Below are 20765 nucleotides of genomic sequence, written 5' to 3'. Positions count from 1 at the left end.
TTGTATTTAAATCACCTGAGAGTGATGAAAAAGGATTGATTACAAATGTTTGTGTCATGAATAAAAATGTTGCAGTCTGTTTGGGGGGCTTTGCTGATCGGAATGTTGTTAATAAAAAGTCCTTCAGTCTGTGATCATTGGATCATTATTTTTGAATGAGATAAATAAACTCACTGGGGAATTTCTGAGCTTCTCCTAACAGACTGAAGGCTGTGGTGGATTCAGTCTGTGGAATTTCAAAGTACAGCGCTATCGCTGGTGTGTGTCCTTTGCACTGTGAACATAAACACCGGTTGGACTGAGGAGGACACGTCTGGTGAGCATTCACCTTGTCAAAGATTTATCGGGTCTGCTGGTTTCATTACATAACCACGACCCTTCACCCTTTGCACTTCGGCTGCGTTTATTACACGGATTACATGCGCGCGGTGACGTTGCGGACCATACCATTCGAAGAGATGGAGAAATTACATATATGAGTACTCTGGTGTTATAGCTGATTTGAGTTCAACTACATGTTTCAAAACTAACTAATAACAACCATATAAAAACGATATTACGACTGTACCACATCTAATTAAACTAAGAAAGTCCCGGAGGCTCCCCCCCCCCCGCCCATGGGCCGGAGTTGGTATGGCCCTCCATGGCGTAAAGTTTCCTTCCGCATTGAGCGCAGTGTGAGCCTGACACAAAGAGGAGAGGCCGGAGGTAAGATGAACTCCAAACTCTTATCAACACGCTTTATGTCGAGTGATAGTCTGTGGCAGGCTGTGGGGATTTCAGCTCATCCGCAATAAAACCACAACGAGACCGAAAAGTTCACCCACAAGGAGAAATATTAACGGATTTAGGAATCAGCATTAGCTTCAGAAAAGTACGGTGTTATGCAAACTCTGGCTAACTTCTCTGGGCTCTTTGTCGTCCCACGTTTAATTTCACATAGGTTTCTTTACACTTTTTACATTTCAGTGCTTCTCGTGAGGCTGTCCCCTTTAATAATTCTGGAATAGATTAAACCGTGTGGTGTTTTGGTCATTGTTGTCACAGTCCAGTTCAGTTCTCCTCACTTCTGGCATTTTCCTAATTTTAGCTCAGGTTTGTGTGTTGGTGCAGTGAAAGTTGCCGCACAGCGTGAATAAGTTCATAACGTTTCACGTTTTGTCGTGGTTCATAACCCCAGGAGGAACAAGATACTGCACTCCTAAACCGTTGCGTAACTATTTGTTTAAAGCAGAAGAGCAGAACTCCAGGGGTGAGTGAAAAGTCCATGCCTTTCTCATTCATTCATTCATCGCTTACAGCCCCAATAAGAGCCGATAAAGCTCCTCTTCTTTTTTTCTTATTAGATAGCACACCAGACAGTTCTCACATGATATTTGAATTTACCACGTGTTGACCGGCAGTAGGCGTACACAATCTGACAGATGTAAGTTGCGTAACGAGTTTGAGAATTTTATCTGCTGTCGAGAAGGTATTTAACCGGGGCGAAGACACTCAGAACTGTGCGACTGGTCTGCAGAAGGCATCAGGCATCACTTCAGGTGACTCTGCTTTATTATGCATCACTTCTCCTGAGACACTTTTCAGTTGAGTAGGTTTGTGATTTTCTTCTACTATAAGTTAAAGCAGTAGAAAGCAATATTGTTAGTGTTTGCATGTGTCTCTGTAGTAAAGGGTTTGCTCATTGTTATGGTTGGTTGTGATCTCAGCTTAAGCTTGCTAATTGGTCCTGCTGGGAGATCACTCAGTAGTTGGCAGGGATATCCTACTGTGACATACAGCAGGAGACACTATATAAGTTGTTATATGACTGTCACTGCCTAAAGGTCAGTTTGAGATCATCTGTGTGCAACTGCTTTGTTTACTGAACAGTGTGAAAGATTGCTTCAGGCAACACAGGTTTGTTTGTTCTTTGTCCATAACATGTTCAGTGAAATGTGGCGCTTTGCATGATCTGACAACTTTGACACAAACAGCTAAACAAGACTGAATTTCTCTCGGTAACAGTTAGACTATTAGACATAGACTATTAGACAACAGTTAGACATAGTTAGACTATGATTATTTATTTGTTTTAATACCATGCTGTCATTTGAGATTGTCATGTCCGTCATTATTTAAATATTGCATTTGTCTTTAGCAATTAGATAAAAATGTCAAAATGGCAAACATGTTATCATTAACAGAACACGAGAATCTGAAACAAGAACTCTTTTGAAAGAAAAACAAACAATTTAATGTTATCTTTCTCATTTTGAAATACAGTACATACAATAAGTTTGTGAAGCAAAACTTTGAGCAAACGTATGCTGAAACTATAAATATACAAGTAATCAGTTTTCAAATAGTTACCTATGAATACACCAAAATACATTCTTTGACATTTACTTGAATCCACATCCTCCTGAGAAGTCTCTTGGTCAGTTTGTAGATTTGCTGAAAAAATACAAAATAATAGTGTAGTTTCTAATAATTTAAATTTGTTGGGGTGGTCTTTTTTAATCTCAACAGTTTGGGTAATTTGAGTTTTGTTTGATTTGAGTCCTGAAATTATTCCGGTAAAGAGAACAACACAAATGCTGTTTTCATCTATGTACACACAGTATTCTCCTCTGAAGCGTCTATCGGTGGTTTGAGCTATATCGTGTTTTCATCTGACAGCATTACGTAAGTTGTAGTCACTGTGACTTTTGTACATACAGGGATCGACACATAGCTGCCTCTCTAGTGGTTTGATTACATCAGTGAGTCACCGGTCCTAATAGTGTGCTGAGCTCTGTAAAATGAGAGTTTGCATGGCTGTCATATTGTCCTCTAGCTGTGGACTCGCCTGCTGACAGGATCAGAGGAAAAACCTGATTTCATTGTGTTCAGTCCTTGAACCAAATTGAAACCTGAGTGCTCAGAACACCAAGTTCCCCCCCGAGCTCACTGTGAAAAGGGCCGGTGTTGTTTAAGCATGACAAGAAAATTCCTTACGCATCTGAATCGCTGGGTTGCGCTGAGTCAGTCAGTTGTTGAACATTAGGCCATTTTGACAGTCGGTTCCCTTAATGATGCTGAAACAAAAATTATCATTGTGTTATGCAGCATGCAGACTTTTTCCTAATGAATGTACTTTTCTGTGCAGCTGTCTAAACAGTTCTTGAGGTTATCCACGACACCTGAAGCACATTTTATGCACATACCTACAGTATGTACCTCTAATAATGGCCACAGGTACATGGTCATTTGGAATTAGTTTTTTCAGAATTAAGCAATTGAGAATTGAAGAATTCTCATTCTCTTTTACATGGGAAACATGTTTATTTGCCTCCACTTAATTTTACTTTATCTCTGGGAGTTGGGAAAGGTTCTGAATTTCCAGGTCTGTGTTTGGTTTTGTATTTCTTTCTCAATTAAATTTGATGCTACGTCATTGAAAAGGTCCACATATTTCTGCTCCTGTCTATCCATTCTATTCTTTATATCCATTTTCTTCTGAGACTCCCATTAAATAAATCGTCTCTGTTCAAGTCCAGCACTTGCTCCGAGTCGCCATCTTAGATTATGAGCATCTCCGGGAACGAGCATACGAAAAACAATTCCAATTGAGTTAAAGAGGAATAAAAAGTTTACAAGGTCAAGAAATAATTTAATTCTGTTTTAAAATGAGAATAAACTGGCCACTTTAGTTGGAATTAAGTTTGATTTGGAATAAATATTTAATTCAGAATTAGGTGTTTACAAGGTCATTTTAAAGCAGAATTAACTTTCATTTGGAATTAAAGAGAAGTTATAAGTTTGATGTAAATGTGGCCATTGGGTACAAAACCAGTCGGGGGAAACCGTAGCTCATGATTACTTTATAAGGATTACTCTTTTTTTTTTTTTTCAAATTTTTTTTCTCTTAAGCTGTGAAAGAATAATGTACATGGCCAAGAAGAAAGTGCACCTTTCAAGGATCCCCTGTATGACTGTCTGGAACAATTTAATATTGGCCAGGGACCCAGTATCCAGCACTGTCTGATCACTGGAAAATGAGATTGTAGTGACTCTACAAAAACTCTATATCTTCAATTCACTGTTGTCTGCAATAATTTAAATGCTGTAAACAATGCGAGTTTTCAGGACTATCGCTGAAGCTGCCGTAATTTAGAGTCACCAGTCAGATGGTCAACCGATAAGCCGTCAGCTCGGTGATGTACACAATAACGTCATGTTAGATTCAGGTGGAAAACGTTCAAGCCGCCACATGTCCTCACCACCACCTCTGGACCGTTGTGCAAGACTTGTCCCTGGACGCTGCACTGCGGCGGCCCTCTGCTCCCAGCACGTGTAGTTGGTGTCAACTACGAGCAGGATGGGCGACATGCTGAGAACTTGCTGACCCAGGGAGCTCAATAAAAGTAACTCAAGACGAGTAACCTCATTACCAGGTTGACCTTTTTTTTTTAAAAGAAATATTTCCAGCGTCATTGTGTTTTGACTGTGTGGTACTTCTGTCAGAACCAGCATTAACCCCTGCAGCTGGTTTGGCTGCAGTCCCTTGTCTGTTGGGTCGGTCCGTACAGGTCAGCCTTGACTCGCATCATTAAACCCTGGATGTCGTTGACCCTCTCATGGCTTCATGTCTCTCCCTCTCTTCCTCTCCTTTGATAGAGACCAATCACTGCTGAATGGGAACGTGACACAAGAGTTGCCGTTTCCAAGATGCTCTGACCCATTTTTCTCACAAGTGAAGATATGTTTAGTTACTTACAAATTGATAAATGCACATATTTGGTGCTTATGCACTTTGAAATAACATTTGCTTATTTGCTCAGTCACATTTATAAATTTGCTCAGGAGTAATTTTAATGTGTACCTCAAGATGTAGCATTAACCGCCACAAATCTGGTTGATTACTAATGGGTAAATGAGAAGAAAATAGATGCTGTGCAACTGTCAGTGCAGCAACGAAGCAGTCTGAGTTCACAAAGAGACCTGTGTGTAATATAGCGTTGCATTTACTAATCTTGTGTTGTTGTTCTCTCCTGGGTGTTTGGGTAAATGTGTCAGGTGAGCCCTGAACGCCACACGAAGTTCTCAAAGTGACCACAAAGAGAAATAGACGGGGGGGGGGGGCAGGGTTTGCTTTATGATTTTTTTAAATTTAGAAATCATAATGCAAGTGCGTATTAATTATATTCTACTATTACATTAAAAACAAACATCCCCATAAGTAACGCAGTGGTCCAGTCCTGTGGGTATAAATGGTGAAAAGATGCCAGGGGTTAATACAGATTATGTATTTAGCCATGATACTATTGATGTTGTAAAATGTTAATTTATTACGAGATATATGTACTAATATGCATCTTGATAAAGAGATGGTCGACATTATTAGCTTGAGCTGTCATGGCGTTAAGACTGATTGGTGTGTGTAATTAGTTTATTGCTTTGGTGTGTTCGCAGTCGACAGGTTGCTGTTGGATCTGCTGGGGAGAGCAGAGCTGGTTCAAAATAGTATATGAACTGTTTTATAGACATCAAAATAAATAGCCTGAGAGGAAAAAAGTGATGATGACAGTTTGATTATTATTTATAGATAATCTGAAATGGTGAAATTACTGTTTTTAAGAAGTCGGGTCAAACAATATCCTTATTACTTCCTCAGTAATTTAAGTCCACGTGTTTGAGTTCAAGACTGGCTTCATCGCCCACTACATCAGATGTTTCTCCTGTACCTTAAGCATCTTCAACACTTTTTTTTTTTCTTCCTCAATGTCTTTAAAATTCCGTGTGCTCTGCCTCCACAGGGAGAGTCTCAACGTGGCAGACATGGACGCAGACACCATCACTCACACGGAGGCCCCGGTGGAAGAGGGGGAGCCTTATTTTACCAGCCTGGACCTCTTTCTCTTCTCATTAATCGTTGGCATTATCATTTATTATTTCATGCCCCGCAAGGAACCTGAGCCCCTCCCTGAGTTCAAGAAGCTTGACACACCGTGAGTATCCATTTGTGCTTTAACAGAGCATACTTGTGTCGCAGCTCTGTAATAAAACCGTGGATAGTAAAAAAAAAAAAATCACAAAATTCATTCAGTCATTAAATTTTTGAACTTTAGATGATCTCTCAAAAGCTTAGATTTACTTTTGAGTGTTCTCTTGCAGCTGCTGTATTGTAAAATACACACGCATACGCACTTATGTAATCGCATAGCTCAGTGTTTACTTTGAGGAATCACGCCTGTAATACTTCTGGATCTCTCGCAACATATCACCAGAGAGGTGTAAATTTCCTGTAATCCTGCCTGTTCGCAGCTCCGTTGCTCTTCTTGCCTGGCAGTTCGGAAGCGTTTTAGAGCGTGAAGAAACGAGCTGAACCGAGCTCTCAAAGAGGGAACACCATGACTCCAGTACAGATAACTTGTTACCAAGAAAGTAATGTGACATTTCAGCCGCAGCCAGTGTAGCTCAAGGGTTACTATAGGTCTGTTAAAACCAGTGCAAATTGGCATGAAGAAAAATGAAGAGTAAAAACTTTAAAGTTCTTGGTTAAATATAATGGATTTGTTGACCTTTTATAACCTCAGAATAACTACTTTACAACAAAATAAAAGAAATCAGTAGATAAGCTGGAGTGATAAATGCCTGTCATGTGTTAATGAAAACATCCTTTATTTTTTCCCTGCTGGTCCTTGAATCACAAAAACAAAGGGGAGGAATGTGGTTGTCACAGTATCTGCACACGTCCTCTGATAACCAAGTATTGTCCTGGAGTTGCACCGTCGAAGTGACGTTCTCCACGTCAATACAAGAGACCCTTGAGGCAAACGTGTGAGAGTGCACAGCCGAAGATGCTTGTCAATGTTTCACTAGTGCTGACCTTTGCTTCTGTCTGCTCTCCCTCATTAACGCAGCCTATCTCTCCCTCTGGATCCTTGATCTGGTGTCGGTGCCTATAGCCCTTCCCCTCTGTTCACTTTTGAATTGGCTTGAATTCACTGAACTCTGCTTTGCTTCTATTGATTCTACTTCTACATTTCTTCAGTCACCCATCCAGCCGCAGGACCAGCAGCGGTTGGATATACATGAAAATTGGGATTTGCTTAAACGGGGGAGATCCTGAGAGTTGGTGTGAAAATGTGCTGGTTAGAGAGGAAGACCCCTGCAGAACAGTGTTTTGCTTCGGGGAAGAGTGTGTATCCGCGGAGGGCGGGGATACAGGAAGGGAACACGGGGAGCAGCACAAGCACCGAGCTGGACTCCCCTCCCCTTAAAGGGGCAGCGATTACCTAACTGTTGCGAGGAGGGGTTGGGGGGGGGGTGGCTGTAGTCTCTCCATGTCTTTCCTGCGCTTTTGTTTTTGGCCCTGAACCCATTTTGAAAGTTCCCTGGAGAGCAAACGAGGAGTGCAAGCCAAGTTCCTTTTGTGAGCCTTCTGCAGAGGTGGAAAGTTGAGGCAAAAGACAAGCAACCCTTTCTTTGCTCTGAGTTGCATTTTTTTTTTTTCATTCTTCTTTCCCCACTCCCCTGTTTTTCTTTTTAGTGTGTGTGTGTGCGTGTGTGTGTATAGGGGCTGAGCGGTGCTGCCATTGGAGTAGAGCCCTGTCACAAATGGAATCCTTTTATGATAAATGAGGTTGCCATAGCGATGACATTCCCTTCTCTCCTCCAATGAGGTGGGGGTAGGGGATACTTCAGGAAAAAAAAAAAAACTACCATTCACAGCCCCCCCACCCCTCAGTGATCTGCAGGAGTTGCCCTGATAACCAGCCAAATTCTCAGCATGGATCTCGTGGACATTTTTGTTCCCAACACCTTTCAGAACAGAGAGGAAAGGGGGCGGGGATGAGGAGGAAGGCGTTCTCTGCCCAAGATCATTTCAGTGTGTGTTTGCATGAGTCAAAAGTGTGGGTCTGCAGCTCAGCTACATTTTATGGGAAAGTCAGTTTCCCACCATTGTGTTCTCAGTGGCTGGCCGACACTGACAGAGCTTGGAGGCTGCTGTGTGTGTGTGTGTGTGTGTGTGTGTGTGTGTGTGTGTGTGTGTGTGTGTGTGTGTGTGTGTGTGTGTGTGTGGCGGGGCTCTCTGTGTGGAGATCAGACGCTGCTGGTTTCAGAGGAGCAGCACAGGAAGAGGCAGAGTTCACATCGTGCTGGAGCCTCTGGGGTGAAAGCAGACGGCTTGTGACAATTGGTGCGCCGGTCCGCCTTCTCCTGGACGGGTATTACTTTTCCATCCTGCGGCCGCACTGTGTTGACGTCCTGCTTCTGATTTTGAGCGTGGCGGCTCCCGGCGTGGCCTAGCCATTGGTGCTAGTGGCAGTGGTGAGCTACAGGGCTGCATGCCATGGGCTGTGTCTTCTCTCTGCCAGAAGACAGGATAGATGCTGCTGAAAGGTCAGTAAAGTGCTGCGTTTAATACTGCAGTCTTCAAAAAGGCACTTTCTTCGCGACTGTAGGAAAATGTCTTCAACTGTTTGGCGCTGCCTTTTCAACTTGTTTTTGTTTAGTTGGGTGGTTTAGATAAAGTTATTGAACTACAACAAAGTCTTTTTTTGTAAGTACATGTTGGAAAAACGGTGGTTCATTTCCAGTGTTGGCTCAGGATGTAGTGTAATGTGTTTTTCTTCCCGAGGCTGGACAGATAACGGTATCAAAACCATACAATGCTCCCAGGAGGTTATGTAAGATATGGAGATAAAATCTGTATACTAATGCAATTTCATGATTAGTATGCAGCCTCTTGTTTTTTTTTTCTTTCTTTCTTTTTTTTCATCGGCTCCTTTTCCCTTCTAACATGCGGTTGATAAATGAGCAGGCTGCTCTCCAAGAAAACACTCCTGTTGTCTTTGAATAAACAATCAGGGCTCAAACATGAAGCACATAAGATTGAATGTACCAGCAGAGGATCTCTCATGGTTAATAGAGCCGAACGAAGAAACTGAGGCACTGTGGCTGTCTGAAAAGGGCTGGTGGATGGATGAATGAATAGGTGGGACTCTTAAACACACGGTGTCATTTTTAAAACCACTTTAATAAATAATGCATGCATGAAGTTTGATTTCATCCGTAAATGTGCCACAGTGATTAATTTTCTAAATTGAATTTACTTTCTTCTTGTTTGTCTTCCCCAAGAATAGATGAACACAGGGGGCTGTTACCAAACTCTTGATCCTGTTGATTAAGATTAGTTTTTTCATCCCAGTTTTAATGGATAACAACCAGGAAACCTGTAAAGCGTTATTCTTCAATACAAGTATTTGCACTGATAATTGTAATAACTTTGGTTTGGTTTTGGTTTGAAGACTCCATTTATTCTGGTTGGAAACTATGACAAAATGAACTAAAATTTGAAACTGAAGTTTGGATGGCGGTTATCTGGTAGAAACGGAGAAATCCTCCCTGTTTGGTGACGGCGGCAGCGCTGAGGCAGGGCGTCCCGTCTGGTAGCTTTTCAGAGCGATCCTGCTGGAGCTGTCAGGAATGCTTCCGCTCAGGGGCAAAGGATGGGTTCAGGTTCTGAGCAGGAATTCACTTTGAGCTTCAAAGAACAGTTGGAATGAATCACAGCAGCCAGGATTTCAGCCCTTTGTGGGTCTCACAGCAATTTCTTTGACCATTTAAAAAAAGAAGCAGAAAAATTGTAGCCAATTTTCTGAAAACACACTTTGCAGTATTTTTGTCTTTTAATTTGGAATAAATATTTGCAAGTGTTCTAAATTCAGGAACAATTAAATTGTCCCCTGCTCTAACTGTAGACGTGTAAATACTTGCTGTAAATGTTTCAGTCCTTTTATTCTTCTTTGATAATCGGCAACTTTCTTTAATGCTGTTAAAGTAAGTTGATCTTATTGTTTCCTTTACACTGTGAAATCTCATAAGATTAATGTTTTTAGTTTCGCAGTCTGTTATTTTTTCTTTGGCGCTCACTGCAGTTTTATTGCTGACAGTCGTAGTGACTTTTTTTTTCTTTGTTCCTGCTGAAGTTGCTCTATCATACCATTTTTAGCTGCTTTTAGCGGACAAGTGTCGGTGCTGCGACACAGCAGAAACTGCTCCTCGGACAAAGTTTCAACTTCCTTTGGTGTTGATTAAAAAAATAAATAAATAAAAGATATTAATAAATTGGGAACTTTTGGAACAGTCTTTTAGTGTTTGTTTGTGAACTCATAAGTTTTTCTTCAGGCTATTTTACCCCCAGGTTTCCTATGTTGAGGTAGGAGATCTCCCTGAAACATTAGAAATGGCAGGCAATTGTGAGAAATGACAACTGGTTATTGTGAAATGCTGAATTTATGTTAATCACAGTCACAAGATCCCCGTTTCCTGTGGCGATGAGTGATTACTCTCTTTTGTCTGTTTTGCTTGCCTGCCCTCTGTGTGTTCCTTTTTTTCTTTTTTTAGTGCTTTCCTCCTGTGGATTGTTTTTGTCTAAAAGTATTGTGGTCACAAAATGGACTCTGCTTCATCTTAGTTTTCTGTAATTAATTCAGATCCAGCTTGTCAGAGTCCTGTCCCTCCGCTTTAGTCACTAAGCAGTTGTTTTGTGCTGCTGAACGGTAGAATTGTATGAAGCGTATTCATCTGGCTTTCAGCTGTATACTCGAAGCTTTTGATGCCGAGTAAAGCGGTATTGGCTTCTATCCAGCTCGGTGTATTTCCCGTTTGACTCGCATTGTGTTTTGTGCACCTTTTGATGTGATTTCAGGGTTTGATTACTTCCTGAGCAAATCTGGATTTTTTTTTATTTTTTTTTTTTAAACTTTCTGGCCAAGATGTGTGAAAAATGACACAGCGGCCACTTCCTCACAAAACGCTCTGCGCTGACGTCTTTTGAGAGTTTAGCGTGATTCATGATGGTAACCGTGACTCGACAAGTTGTCGGCATTGCTCAAGTTTTTCCTGACGCTGTTGATTTAAAACTTCCCATCATGCTGTGTGACACAACTGAACCACATCAGCAAAAACGGGAATATGTATTTAGATTTCTTTAATAATAGGTGTGGTGTCGTTTAAATTCAGGCTTTGATCGTGGATCTGATCAGACTCCTCAGATGACTGACGGCAGCGGATCTGTGCAGCAGGAGGTTAATCAAGTCTGCTGAACCCACTTAGCCTCAAACGGCGACTCAGGACATCCTGTTCTCACTGTTATTCAGTATTTCTTTCTCCCTAAATTAAAAATACTTTTTTATCTACATACATGTCATATTTGGTAAGACATCTGAAAAAGGGCAAGAATTAAGTGGGGGTTTTTTTTCCCATTTCATTTAAATCTAAATAAACTTACATAAAGTATTCTATTTTTCTACTTAAAAATTATAAGTCTAGAATGACTTGAATTAGTAATGAAACTTTTTGTTTGGATATTTTTTTGTGTGGAAAAAGTTAATTCTAAAGTAGAAGCAGAACATTTTAACATTTGGGATTTTGTTTACTTTGGTTTATTGGCGTTGTGAAACTCACGGCTGATAATTGGTGAAATGTGGTCGCTGCTCGGTCATTTGTAAGCACAGTGCAACAGCATTGTGCAATCTGTTTAACGATGGTGTGTTATTGTTGAACCAAATCTCTTCTGTTTCCTTAGACCCCCTGCCACACGAGAGACCAGTTTCATTGAGAAAATGAAGAAAACGGTGAGTGACATTGCTTTGAAGAAAACATGCTGTAAAAATCAGGCATTGATCAGCGTAGAAATGCTCATGTTTTAGCCTGAATGTACTAACATAAACTAATTTGGGCATCATCGTAATTCTGTGTAATTAATGTAATCACTCTCTCCATCTTCAGTGAGTCCTGGAGCAGGACCTTTGTTTGTCCTGTGTGAATGTGACCAAAGTGTTCTTTGACTGCCGAAGCTCCGTCCACTGCAGAGCACACCCTGCACAAGTCACCAGTCCATAACGTCCTTATTATGACACAGACAGTCACAGACACTCACATGATGTAATTTAGAGTCACTGCTTGACCTAAAACACATATTTCAGATATGTGGGAGTGAGCGACACGCAAACTCTGCGCAAAAAGGCCTTGAGGTCTTCGTGATTTGTTGTTATAGCTCATACTCGATATATAAAAAGGAGAATAAACTATAAAGTGAAGAATATCAGAAACATGCATCTTGATTCAAAAGACTCATTTTGCAGACTCATTTTATTGTTGGCCACGATGCTTATGTATCAGTCTGACCCTCTGCCTGGAGCAATTCCTTTTTATGGCCCTCATGATGATCTCAGTTTTTATTCCGGTCTAAAGTTTCGCAAATATTTACTTTGTAGTGTAAAAGTGTTCAGCAAAATACAAAGTAAAACCCATAATGACTGCTGACGAACAGCGTTATAGGTTCCCTTTTCATAAACACATGCTGTCCACCTACATTTTAGTTTATATCTCATTCAAACTGTAGGTTAGACTTTAATTTCTGTGTTGAAAACTGTTCTATTTATGATATTTTTGTTGTTCTTAATGATTCTTGCTTGCTCTTTTGCTCAGCACCAATCTCCCCGTTGAAACTTACACTAAGTTTGCGATTCAGACAAATAGTTTGCTCTGTCGTGGCAGCAGAGCTGCTGGCTCCCGTTTCTACTCTCTTCTCCTCTCTTTGGTTTTTAATAGATCAGGATTGTTCGCAGGTGACCGTTTGGAGCATATCGGGTTCCTTATATATTTGTCTGTACAATGGGTTGTTCTGTAACGTACATTTGCGATGAGCTTATTGCTGTGAGCGGAACAAAAAGCCTCCGCATTCCTCTGTAAACGGTTGCATGTTGTTTTGTGCGCAGGGAAAGAACATCATTGTGTTCTACGGCTCCCAGACGGGCACAGCAGAGGAGTTCGCCAACAGACTGTCCAAAGACGCTCAGCGCTACGGCATGAAAGGAATGGCTGCTGATCCAGAGGAGTATGATATGGTGATTAGCAGCAGAGAAACCCAACATTCACATCAATTAAATATAATAAGGACGACCTGATCACATTCAGATGTTTTCTGCCTGGTTCCTGCATGAGTTTATTCATTTTACCTTTAGTCCAGAACACACAGTGTGCCAAGTTTTTTTTTAATATGTAACTGATATGTAATATTTTGACCTCAGGTTCCCTCAGGGCATGTCCGCTCTTATAATTTCATCGTGTTTATCGAAGTAATTAAAAAAAAAAAAAAAAAAAGTCTGTCATCACCTCAAATTGGAATTGGTGAGGTATTTGACTCTTAGTGAAACACTTTGCTCAATGTTACAACCTCAGAACATACCGAAGAATAAAACCGACATTCAGTACTTTAACCACTCAGGCCAGTTTTTGTTCACCCTCTTAAAATCTTGAAGCAACTTGTTTGATGCACGAGATGCGCTGCAGTCATTTTATTAGCACCTCTTTTGTCGGCGTTTCTGATTTTGCCGTCTCGCTCTACAGGGGGAACTCTCCCGTCTGTCTGAGATCGAGAACTCCCTGGCCATATTCTGCATGGCCACGTACGGCGAAGGAGATCCAACAGACAATGCTCAGGACTTCTACGACTGGCTGCAGGAGAACGACGACGAGGACCTCTCCAAACTAAACTACACTGTGAGTACAGGAGCGCAAGTTTTTAGCAAAGGAAAAAAAAAAAAAATAAAAGCCACAGTTTGACTGTCATCTTACCCACGGTGCGCTGGGGTTGTCATCAAGATAATCACAGCATCAACAGGAAGATGCAAAATGTCAACGGTCGCATTTCATTATCTTTCCGTTTGAGTTTTGTTGCTGAGATGACAATAGCAAATATTGGAAAAAGACAAATCTTTGAGATATTCATGTTATCAACAGCTGTAATATGACTATTAAAAAAACAGAGCAAATTTTGAAAATGCCATTTGATACCGGAGGAGCAGCAGGTTAGACTGTTACAGACCCATGTAGTTGTTACTCATCAAGTTTGCATGTCTGTCGTAGAGCGGCGGGGTTCAGTCGCGTGAGCTTGGCGAAGCTTCGTGAGGCTTGAGAAAGAAAGAGCTTTGTTGTGTCGCCAAGTCTGATCTGTGTCTGCTATTGTTGAGGTGCAGCATCCGTGGCCTTATCTCAGCGACCGACACGACGATGGGAAATCTGGCTTAATTCCTGGACACGGTTATTCATGCATTGGCCGTGTGCCGTCTGCCCTCAGGTGTTTGCTTTGGGCAATAAGACGTACGAACACTACAACGCCATGGGAAAATATGTGGACAAAAGGCTGGCCGAGCTGGGAGCCACTCGCATCTTTGATCTCGGTTTGGGAGACGATGACGGCAAGTAAGTGACCGATTAAACCGCTGGAGCGTAAAAACACCATGACCTCGGTTTTCTTTTGTACTGCATACAATATGTAGATAATGAGCCATACATTGGTATTTCTCTGTTTTTTTCCAAAATTGGAAATGAAACTATGTACTCAATAAAACCCAGATTTAGACGGCTGTTTTTTGGTGCCTTTGGCGAGAGAATCATTGTTTTGAGTCTGAACACAAACTGGAACAGCTCTTTGAACTGGTGTAAATTATAAACTGATGTTTTGTCTCTCAGTTTGGAAGAGGACTTCGTCTCGTGGAGAGAGCAGTTCTGGCCGGCCGTCTGTGAGCACTTTGGAGTTGAAGCTTCGGGAGATGAATCCAGGTGCTTTCATAGTTGATTCACAAATGAGGAAATTCATGTAACATGAAACTCGTCACATTTTTCCCGCTGAAGTTATCTCTTCATTCCCTCTTTCTTTAAAATGTTGTCTCATTTCCATGAAAAGCAGCCTCCTTCTAATAGAATGACCTTCTTTCTTTTCCTGTGTTGGACTGATTTCTCTCCAGCTGTGTGTAAACCTCACTTCGTTTCTCCCCCGCAGCATTCGGCAGTACGAGCTGCAGGAGCACACGGACATCAACATGAACAAAGTGTTCACTGGAGAGTTCAGTCGCCTGAAGAGTTTTGAGATCCAGAAGCCGTAAGTGCCGTAGAAAGACTTCATCTTCGTCCTTAACAGTGCCGCGTGCTCTGTGGGTTCGCTGCTTTCTCCTTCATTTATCACCCACTCCTAAGTTTACTGCAGGTCATGTGCAGAAATGAATTGATGCGCCCCCTAGTGGATATGGGACCTGCATATCTACTGCTTTTCCCCTAGCCAGAAATGAAAGACTTCTCTTCTTTGAAAGTGACTTATTCACATCGAAGTGTTGTTTTTTGATTTACAGGCCCTTTGATTCGAAAAATCCTTTCCTGGCCCCAGTCACGGTCAACCGCAAACTCAACAAGGCCGGTGACAGACATCTCATGCACCTTGAACTGGACATAACGGGCTCCAAGATCAGGTTGGACACATTGCTTCTGTATACATACACCGTTGATTGCTGTGTAATTCAGACTCTTAACTTTTACAAACGATTGCACGCCGTTCTTTACCCACGCAAGTCAAAGTCTGATTTTATTGCGCCTTGTTTTTCCAGGTACGAGTCCGGCGACCACGTTGCTGTTTTCCCAACAAACGACTCTGCGCTGGTGAACAAGCTGGGACAAATCCTTGGAGTGGACCTTGATGTTGTTATCTCTCTCAACAACCTTGATGGTATGGCATTGACCGCCCAACACACCTTGACTTTACAGGCTCGTCCCCACAGGACTCTCACGAAATCTCCTCCCCTCCTATCAAGACCTGCACTATCTACCCTGTTAATGTCGTATCAGATATTATATTACTGTAATTTAGATATTTTCAGTTGCATGTTATTAAATCTCTGTTATTGACTATCCTGAGTTTTGTCATCAGGAGTGATATTCGTATCATGTATTCTTTATGACATCTGAGACTTTTCTGAAGTCTTTCGTGTTTAGTCTTTACGTAGGCCTCCAGGAATTCTGCAGTGTGATTGTTCAGCCGGAGAATATTTTGCCAGTTTATCACAGATATCTCACACAGGCATCTCAATGTTATCGATTAACTAGCAGATACTGAAACGTGGAGCCACATTGCGAAAGGAGCATAAGCACCCGCTTATTAGAGTCTGAGCCTGAGAGCTCTATTGGAATACAAGGAATTATTATTATTATTATTATTATTATTATTGTTATTCTTTCTTTTTCTGCTAGAAACAGCTTAATTTTTGATGACTGATTTGCATCTGTGGGACAAATGTTTATATTTCATTGACGTTACACAAGTGTGTGCCAAAATGGCTCCATAGCGCCCCCTTCAATGTTTCAGATTTGTCATGTCTGCTGTGGGCGGCGTATTTCACTTACATCTATGAAATTTCTAGGGCTCTGGAACACATTGTTCTGCTAAAAAAAAGCCTCCTTGACCCAAGACGTAAACCCAACAGGAAGTCTGCAGATTTGACGTTATCTGTGAACTGTGTGAAACGACGTCCTCCTAGTTGTGCGTTTTCTCTGAATTATTCAGTCCTGTTTAGACTATTTCATATTTGTTATTTTTAGACTGACGTTTTCTTTTCAGTTTCTCGTCATCTGTGAATTTAGATGTTGGGATGCTGAAACACATTTCTTTGCCATTGCGTTTTTCCAGAGGAGTCGAACAAGAAGCACCCGTTCCCGTGCCCAACCAGCTACCGCACAGCCCTCACACACTACCTGGACATCACTCACCCTCCTCGCACCAACGTCCTGTACGAGCTGGCACAATACGCCTCCGACCCCAAACACCAGGAAACCCTGCGCAAGATGGCCTCCTCCTCCCCCGAAGGGAAGGTCGGTAACACCTGTGGTGATCATGTGACGCACGTGATGTTTCACATTTCTGTCAACAGACGTTGAGCTGCAGTGAATCCTCTCCAGATCTGAAGCCAATGTGACCAAAAGCTGCATTTTCACTATTATTTACTGAATTTTGTTCCTCATTTGTTCACAGGCTCTCTACCAGAACTGGGTGTTGGACGCCTGTAGAAATATTCTGGCCATCCTGGAGGATATGCCGTCTTTAAGGCCTCCCATCGACCACCTGTGTGAGCTGCTGCCTCGTCTCCAGGCTCGCTATTATTCCATCGCCTCCTCCTCTAAAGTAATTATTCCTTTGAAACGAACAGAAAACCTAAACAACACTGTTCATTTGTCATCCGCACTAATGGATTATTTTGCGGACACATGAAAATTTGTGTGTGTGTGTGTGTGTGTCCTGACGGCTTCTCTCTTTTCACGTAGGTTCACCCCAACAGCATCCACATCTGCGCCGTGGTGGTGGAGTACACGACCAAGACGGGCCGACTCAACAAGGGGGTTGCCACCAACTGGTTGAAAAACAAACTGGTGACCGACAACGGCCACAAGTCCACCGTCCCCATGTACATCCGCAAGTCCCAGTTCCGCCTGCCCTTCAAGGCCACCAGCCCCGTCATCATGATCGGACCCGGCACCGGGATCGCCCCCTTCATGGGCTTCATTCAGGAGAGAGGCTGGCTCAAAGAGCAAGGTAACGACGGACACCGTGTGCCACGTGTCTGCGGCCCGCTGTTTGTCTGACCTTTGGGTAACCAAATTATTTCATGAGGAGAGAAAAATAAGGGGAAAGTCCTTCAAATGCGTTCAAACTGAAGCACACAGTGATTCAGGGAACGCGTCGTTTTATAGGGTTACGTAAAAGATGAATGAAAAATATTGTTAAAATGGTCTTTTCGATGTCGTATACTGTTGATTTATTTAGAAATTAATGTTAAATGTCATTTTAGATAAGTGTTAGATATTATAAGTGCTTGTTGTGTCTTGTACTCACCCCGTTCTGTCATGCAGTCCGCTCCAGCTCCCTCTGATTGGCGGAAACATTCAGCTGTCCAAATATGAAGTTTGGGTGGTTCCCGTTGAAAACTTAATGTTGTTTTCTTTGGCTTCCACAGGGAAGGAGGTTGGAGAGACCGTGTTGTACTTTGGCTGCAGGCATAAGAATGAGGACTACATCTACCAGGAGGAGCTGGAGGAGGCAGAGAAGAACAACGTCTTAACGCAGCTCAATGTGGCTTTCTCCCGAGACCAAGAACACAAGGTACAGAGTATTCCTGGCTGCTGGCCAGTTGGAACAGAGGCGATGTCGTGCCACCGCGTGTGAAATCCACTCAATTATTTGTGTTGGGAGGAGTGCATACATATTTATTAAAAAAAAAAAAAAAAAAACCCAGACAAGCACAGATTGAAATTTTTGTCACTGAATTCATGTCTTTACTCTCTTTTAGCAAAGTTAGCCACTAATTAGGTAGCTACTAGTTAGTTTACTTTTAATAATTGATCAGTAAGTCTTCTACTTCAAAAAAAAAAAAAATACAAACTGTAATAGAGTACTAATTTACACTACGCTGCACAACACTGCTCTGTGTGTGTTTTGGGCCTCATGTGGTGAATTGATGAAATGCTGTTTCTCTCATTGCAGATTTACGTGCAGCATCTTCTGAAGAACAATAAAGAGAACATATGGAAGCTGGTTCACTCAGAGAACGCTCATATCTACATCTGCGGGTAAGTAAACAATCTCATTCAAGTTCTGTGTTTAAGTCTCAGATTTCTGTTTTCTGTGTTTCATTGGTTTTTCTACACTTGACTTGAAAGGTTGTTGCTTTGGTGCATCTCTGTTTAATAGCTAAGAGTCTGACTGATAAACCTGTGGTCTTCCACAATGTAAAGAATTAACGCAAGTCTTATTTTGAGCACCAAAACAGGTTGAACCACAGATCTGTGATGATTTCTCTGTGCTTATTTAGGGACGCAAGGAACATGGCTAAAGACGTGCAGACGGCTTTACACGAGATCGCAGAGGAGCTGGGAGGCATGACGCGCACCCAGGCCACAGATTATATCAAGAAACTCATGACCAAGGGACGCTACTCACAGGATGTGTGGAGTTAAGAGGCTCGACTCTCGCGCCTCTCTTTTCTACACAAGTTGTAGTTCAGAAGGTTTTTTTTTTCTATTGTTTGTCTTATTCAAGACTGAATATTAAAGGATTCCACACTTTTCTCACTTACCCTCTTTCATGTGAGTTACCGGTAGCAGAAGATCATGAAGCAAACCAGACCTCAGCAGGCTTTTTAAAAGTCACCTAGCAGTTTTAATCTGTATTTCCTTCTTGAGTATTCTACTTTGTTTCTGGACCTGCACTCAAAGGTTCTCTTTTTTGTGAGAATAGCAAGTGGTTGTTATTCTACACTATCAGTTTCCCACTTTAGATCCCAGAAAGTGCAAAAGTCAGTGTGAGTCGGTGTTTTTCCTGTTATTCCTGGTGCTTTGGTGTTTGGAAGTCTGGCCGCAGATGCTCAGAATGTCTTGACTTAATAAATAAAACGAGACGGCCGCACACGCAGCACAGACTTTGGCTAATTTTACTTTGAGGGAAATGTTTCTGGAACCATCATAGTGGACAACAGTGCGTCGTTTGCGTGGGTGACGTGTTCCTGTTGCTGCAGCAGCACTCAGAAGATTCAGATAAGAAACAATGCTGGCTTTAGTTTTTCTCTGAAGTGATCTAATCGTGCTTTCGAATTACTGGGAATGTATGAAGCATTTTTAAAAGTTATGTGGTGTCATTAACAGGCAGCATAGGTACAGTAACGTGTTTACCTTTGTGTTTTGACAAGGGAGTTTGCCTTTTTATGCATAAGTTACGGTTCATTTTAATCAGTACTGATAATGTTTTAGAGAGCGATGCAGCAGGGGCTGTGTGAGTATACACAAACATGAGATTATTCCCACTTTTTGCCTGCCTTTTAACATAATGAAAATGAATTCCTTTTAATATCTGCGACAGAATATTCTGCCCTCTCAGACGACTGTATGTTTTATATGCATCTCACCGATGAGGTTTGTTATGCAGTCGCAAATCTCTCATGCAACCACCTTGCTTTTTTCTATATTTTATCTTATGCTTTTCTTTTTATCTGAATGCATATGCACCACTACAAGGAGAAAATGATATCAGTTCTTTTTTTCGTTTTGTTTTGTTTTTGAGCATCTCAGTCTGTCACTGCTCTCCGCAGTACCTCTGGTCAGTTCGTGCCGATCTGACACTGCCTTATTTGTGACGTTAACATTTGATCTGATGTCTCATTGTTGTTTTTTCACCCCCTCCAGGCCTAATATAGAAACTGATATCATCGGAGTCACTTTACCTGGCGCTGTCACTTTTATTTCTCTTTAAAGTGTAATTATTTGATTTTTATGGAGGCATGCATTTTGTAATAAATTCAATTGAAATAAACAATAATGACAATGTTCAGCAAATGTCTTTTTTTTGGGGGGGGCGACAGGGAGAGAGAAGGGAGGGCAGTCCGAAGCATCTTTCCACAACTGATTAAGTTTGAGTAAGGATTTCATAGTATGATCACATATTCAGCTTGTGGTTTTTCTCACAAGAAAATTCTTCTGACGGCCAAGAATCATGAATGAGCACAGGTGATGGAAGAATAAAAAAAACTCCAGGATCAATTGTCTGCTTTGACTTGGTGTTAGGACATGGTGGTAAAAGCATCAGCAAGCAAGCAAGCAAGTGTTGTACATGCTGTTGCCAATGCATGGAATGAAGAAGATGGTCCAGGCTGACTTCAGATGATTGTATGTAGTTATTTGTTTGGTTTGAGTTGTCATCTTTGCACAATGAGATATAATAATGCCATCAGAATAAATATCCCAATAGTGATGTAGAGCTAAATTATAACAGTGTACTTAAGAAACCTGCTACTTCATTGGCATTCATTGGTAAACAGTGTTATTGGGATCATGGAGAACTGCTAAGTGTCATATTTGAGGCCTTGGAGTATGTAGGAAATCTTTCCTCAAGCTGTCAGGGCTTTCAGTTCCTT

General features: G+C 41.7%; 1 protein-coding gene across 3 annotated transcripts; it reads left to right on the top strand.

The window, feature by feature from the left end:
• The first annotated feature begins 679 nt into the window (after positions 1–679).
• Positions 680–20182, top strand: porb (P450 (cytochrome) oxidoreductase b). Of its 3 annotated transcripts, none has more exons than XM_030108852.1 (16): positions 680–708; positions 5781–5972; positions 11561–11609; positions 12756–12884; positions 13387–13539; positions 14117–14241; positions 14512–14601; positions 14822–14920; positions 15168–15284; positions 15420–15538; positions 16496–16677; positions 16838–16987; positions 17128–17395; positions 17817–17962; positions 18344–18429; positions 18672–20182. In XM_030108852.1, exons 2-16 carry the CDS (start codon positions 5803–5805, stop codon positions 18814–18816), a joined length of 2028 nt encoding a protein of 675 aa, XP_029964712.1. In that variant the 5' UTR covers positions 680–708; positions 5781–5802; the 3' UTR covers positions 18817–20182. The 3 variants fall into 3 exon arrangements, with proteins under 3 accessions (XP_029964712.1, XP_029964711.1, XP_029964713.1); XM_030108851.1 differs by lacking the exon at positions 680–708 and adding an exon at positions 1442–1541; XM_030108853.1 differs by lacking the exons at positions 680–708; positions 5781–5972 and adding an exon at positions 8052–8370.
• Positions 20183–20765: the final 583 nt, after the last annotated feature.

This window comes from Salarias fasciatus, chromosome 14 (genome assembly GCF_902148845.1).
Source record: "Salarias fasciatus chromosome 14, fSalaFa1.1, whole genome shotgun sequence".
Classification (NCBI taxonomy): Eukaryota; Metazoa; Chordata; class Actinopteri; order Blenniiformes; family Blenniidae; genus Salarias; species Salarias fasciatus.
This window is presented reverse-complemented; position numbering and strand designations above follow the sequence as displayed.

Coding starts and splice junctions, on each gene's coding strand:
- porb (XM_030108852.1), top strand. CDS start 5,803: ATGGACGCAGACACCATCACTCACACGGAGGCCCCGGTGGAAGAGGGG. Junction 15,539..16,495: donor CTCTCTCAACAACCTTGATG/GTATGGCATTGA, acceptor GCGTTTTTCCAG/AGGAGTCGAACAAGAAGCAC. Junction 16,988..17,127: donor CCATCGCCTCCTCCTCTAAA/GTAATTATTCCT, acceptor CTTTTCACGTAG/GTTCACCCCAACAGCATCCA.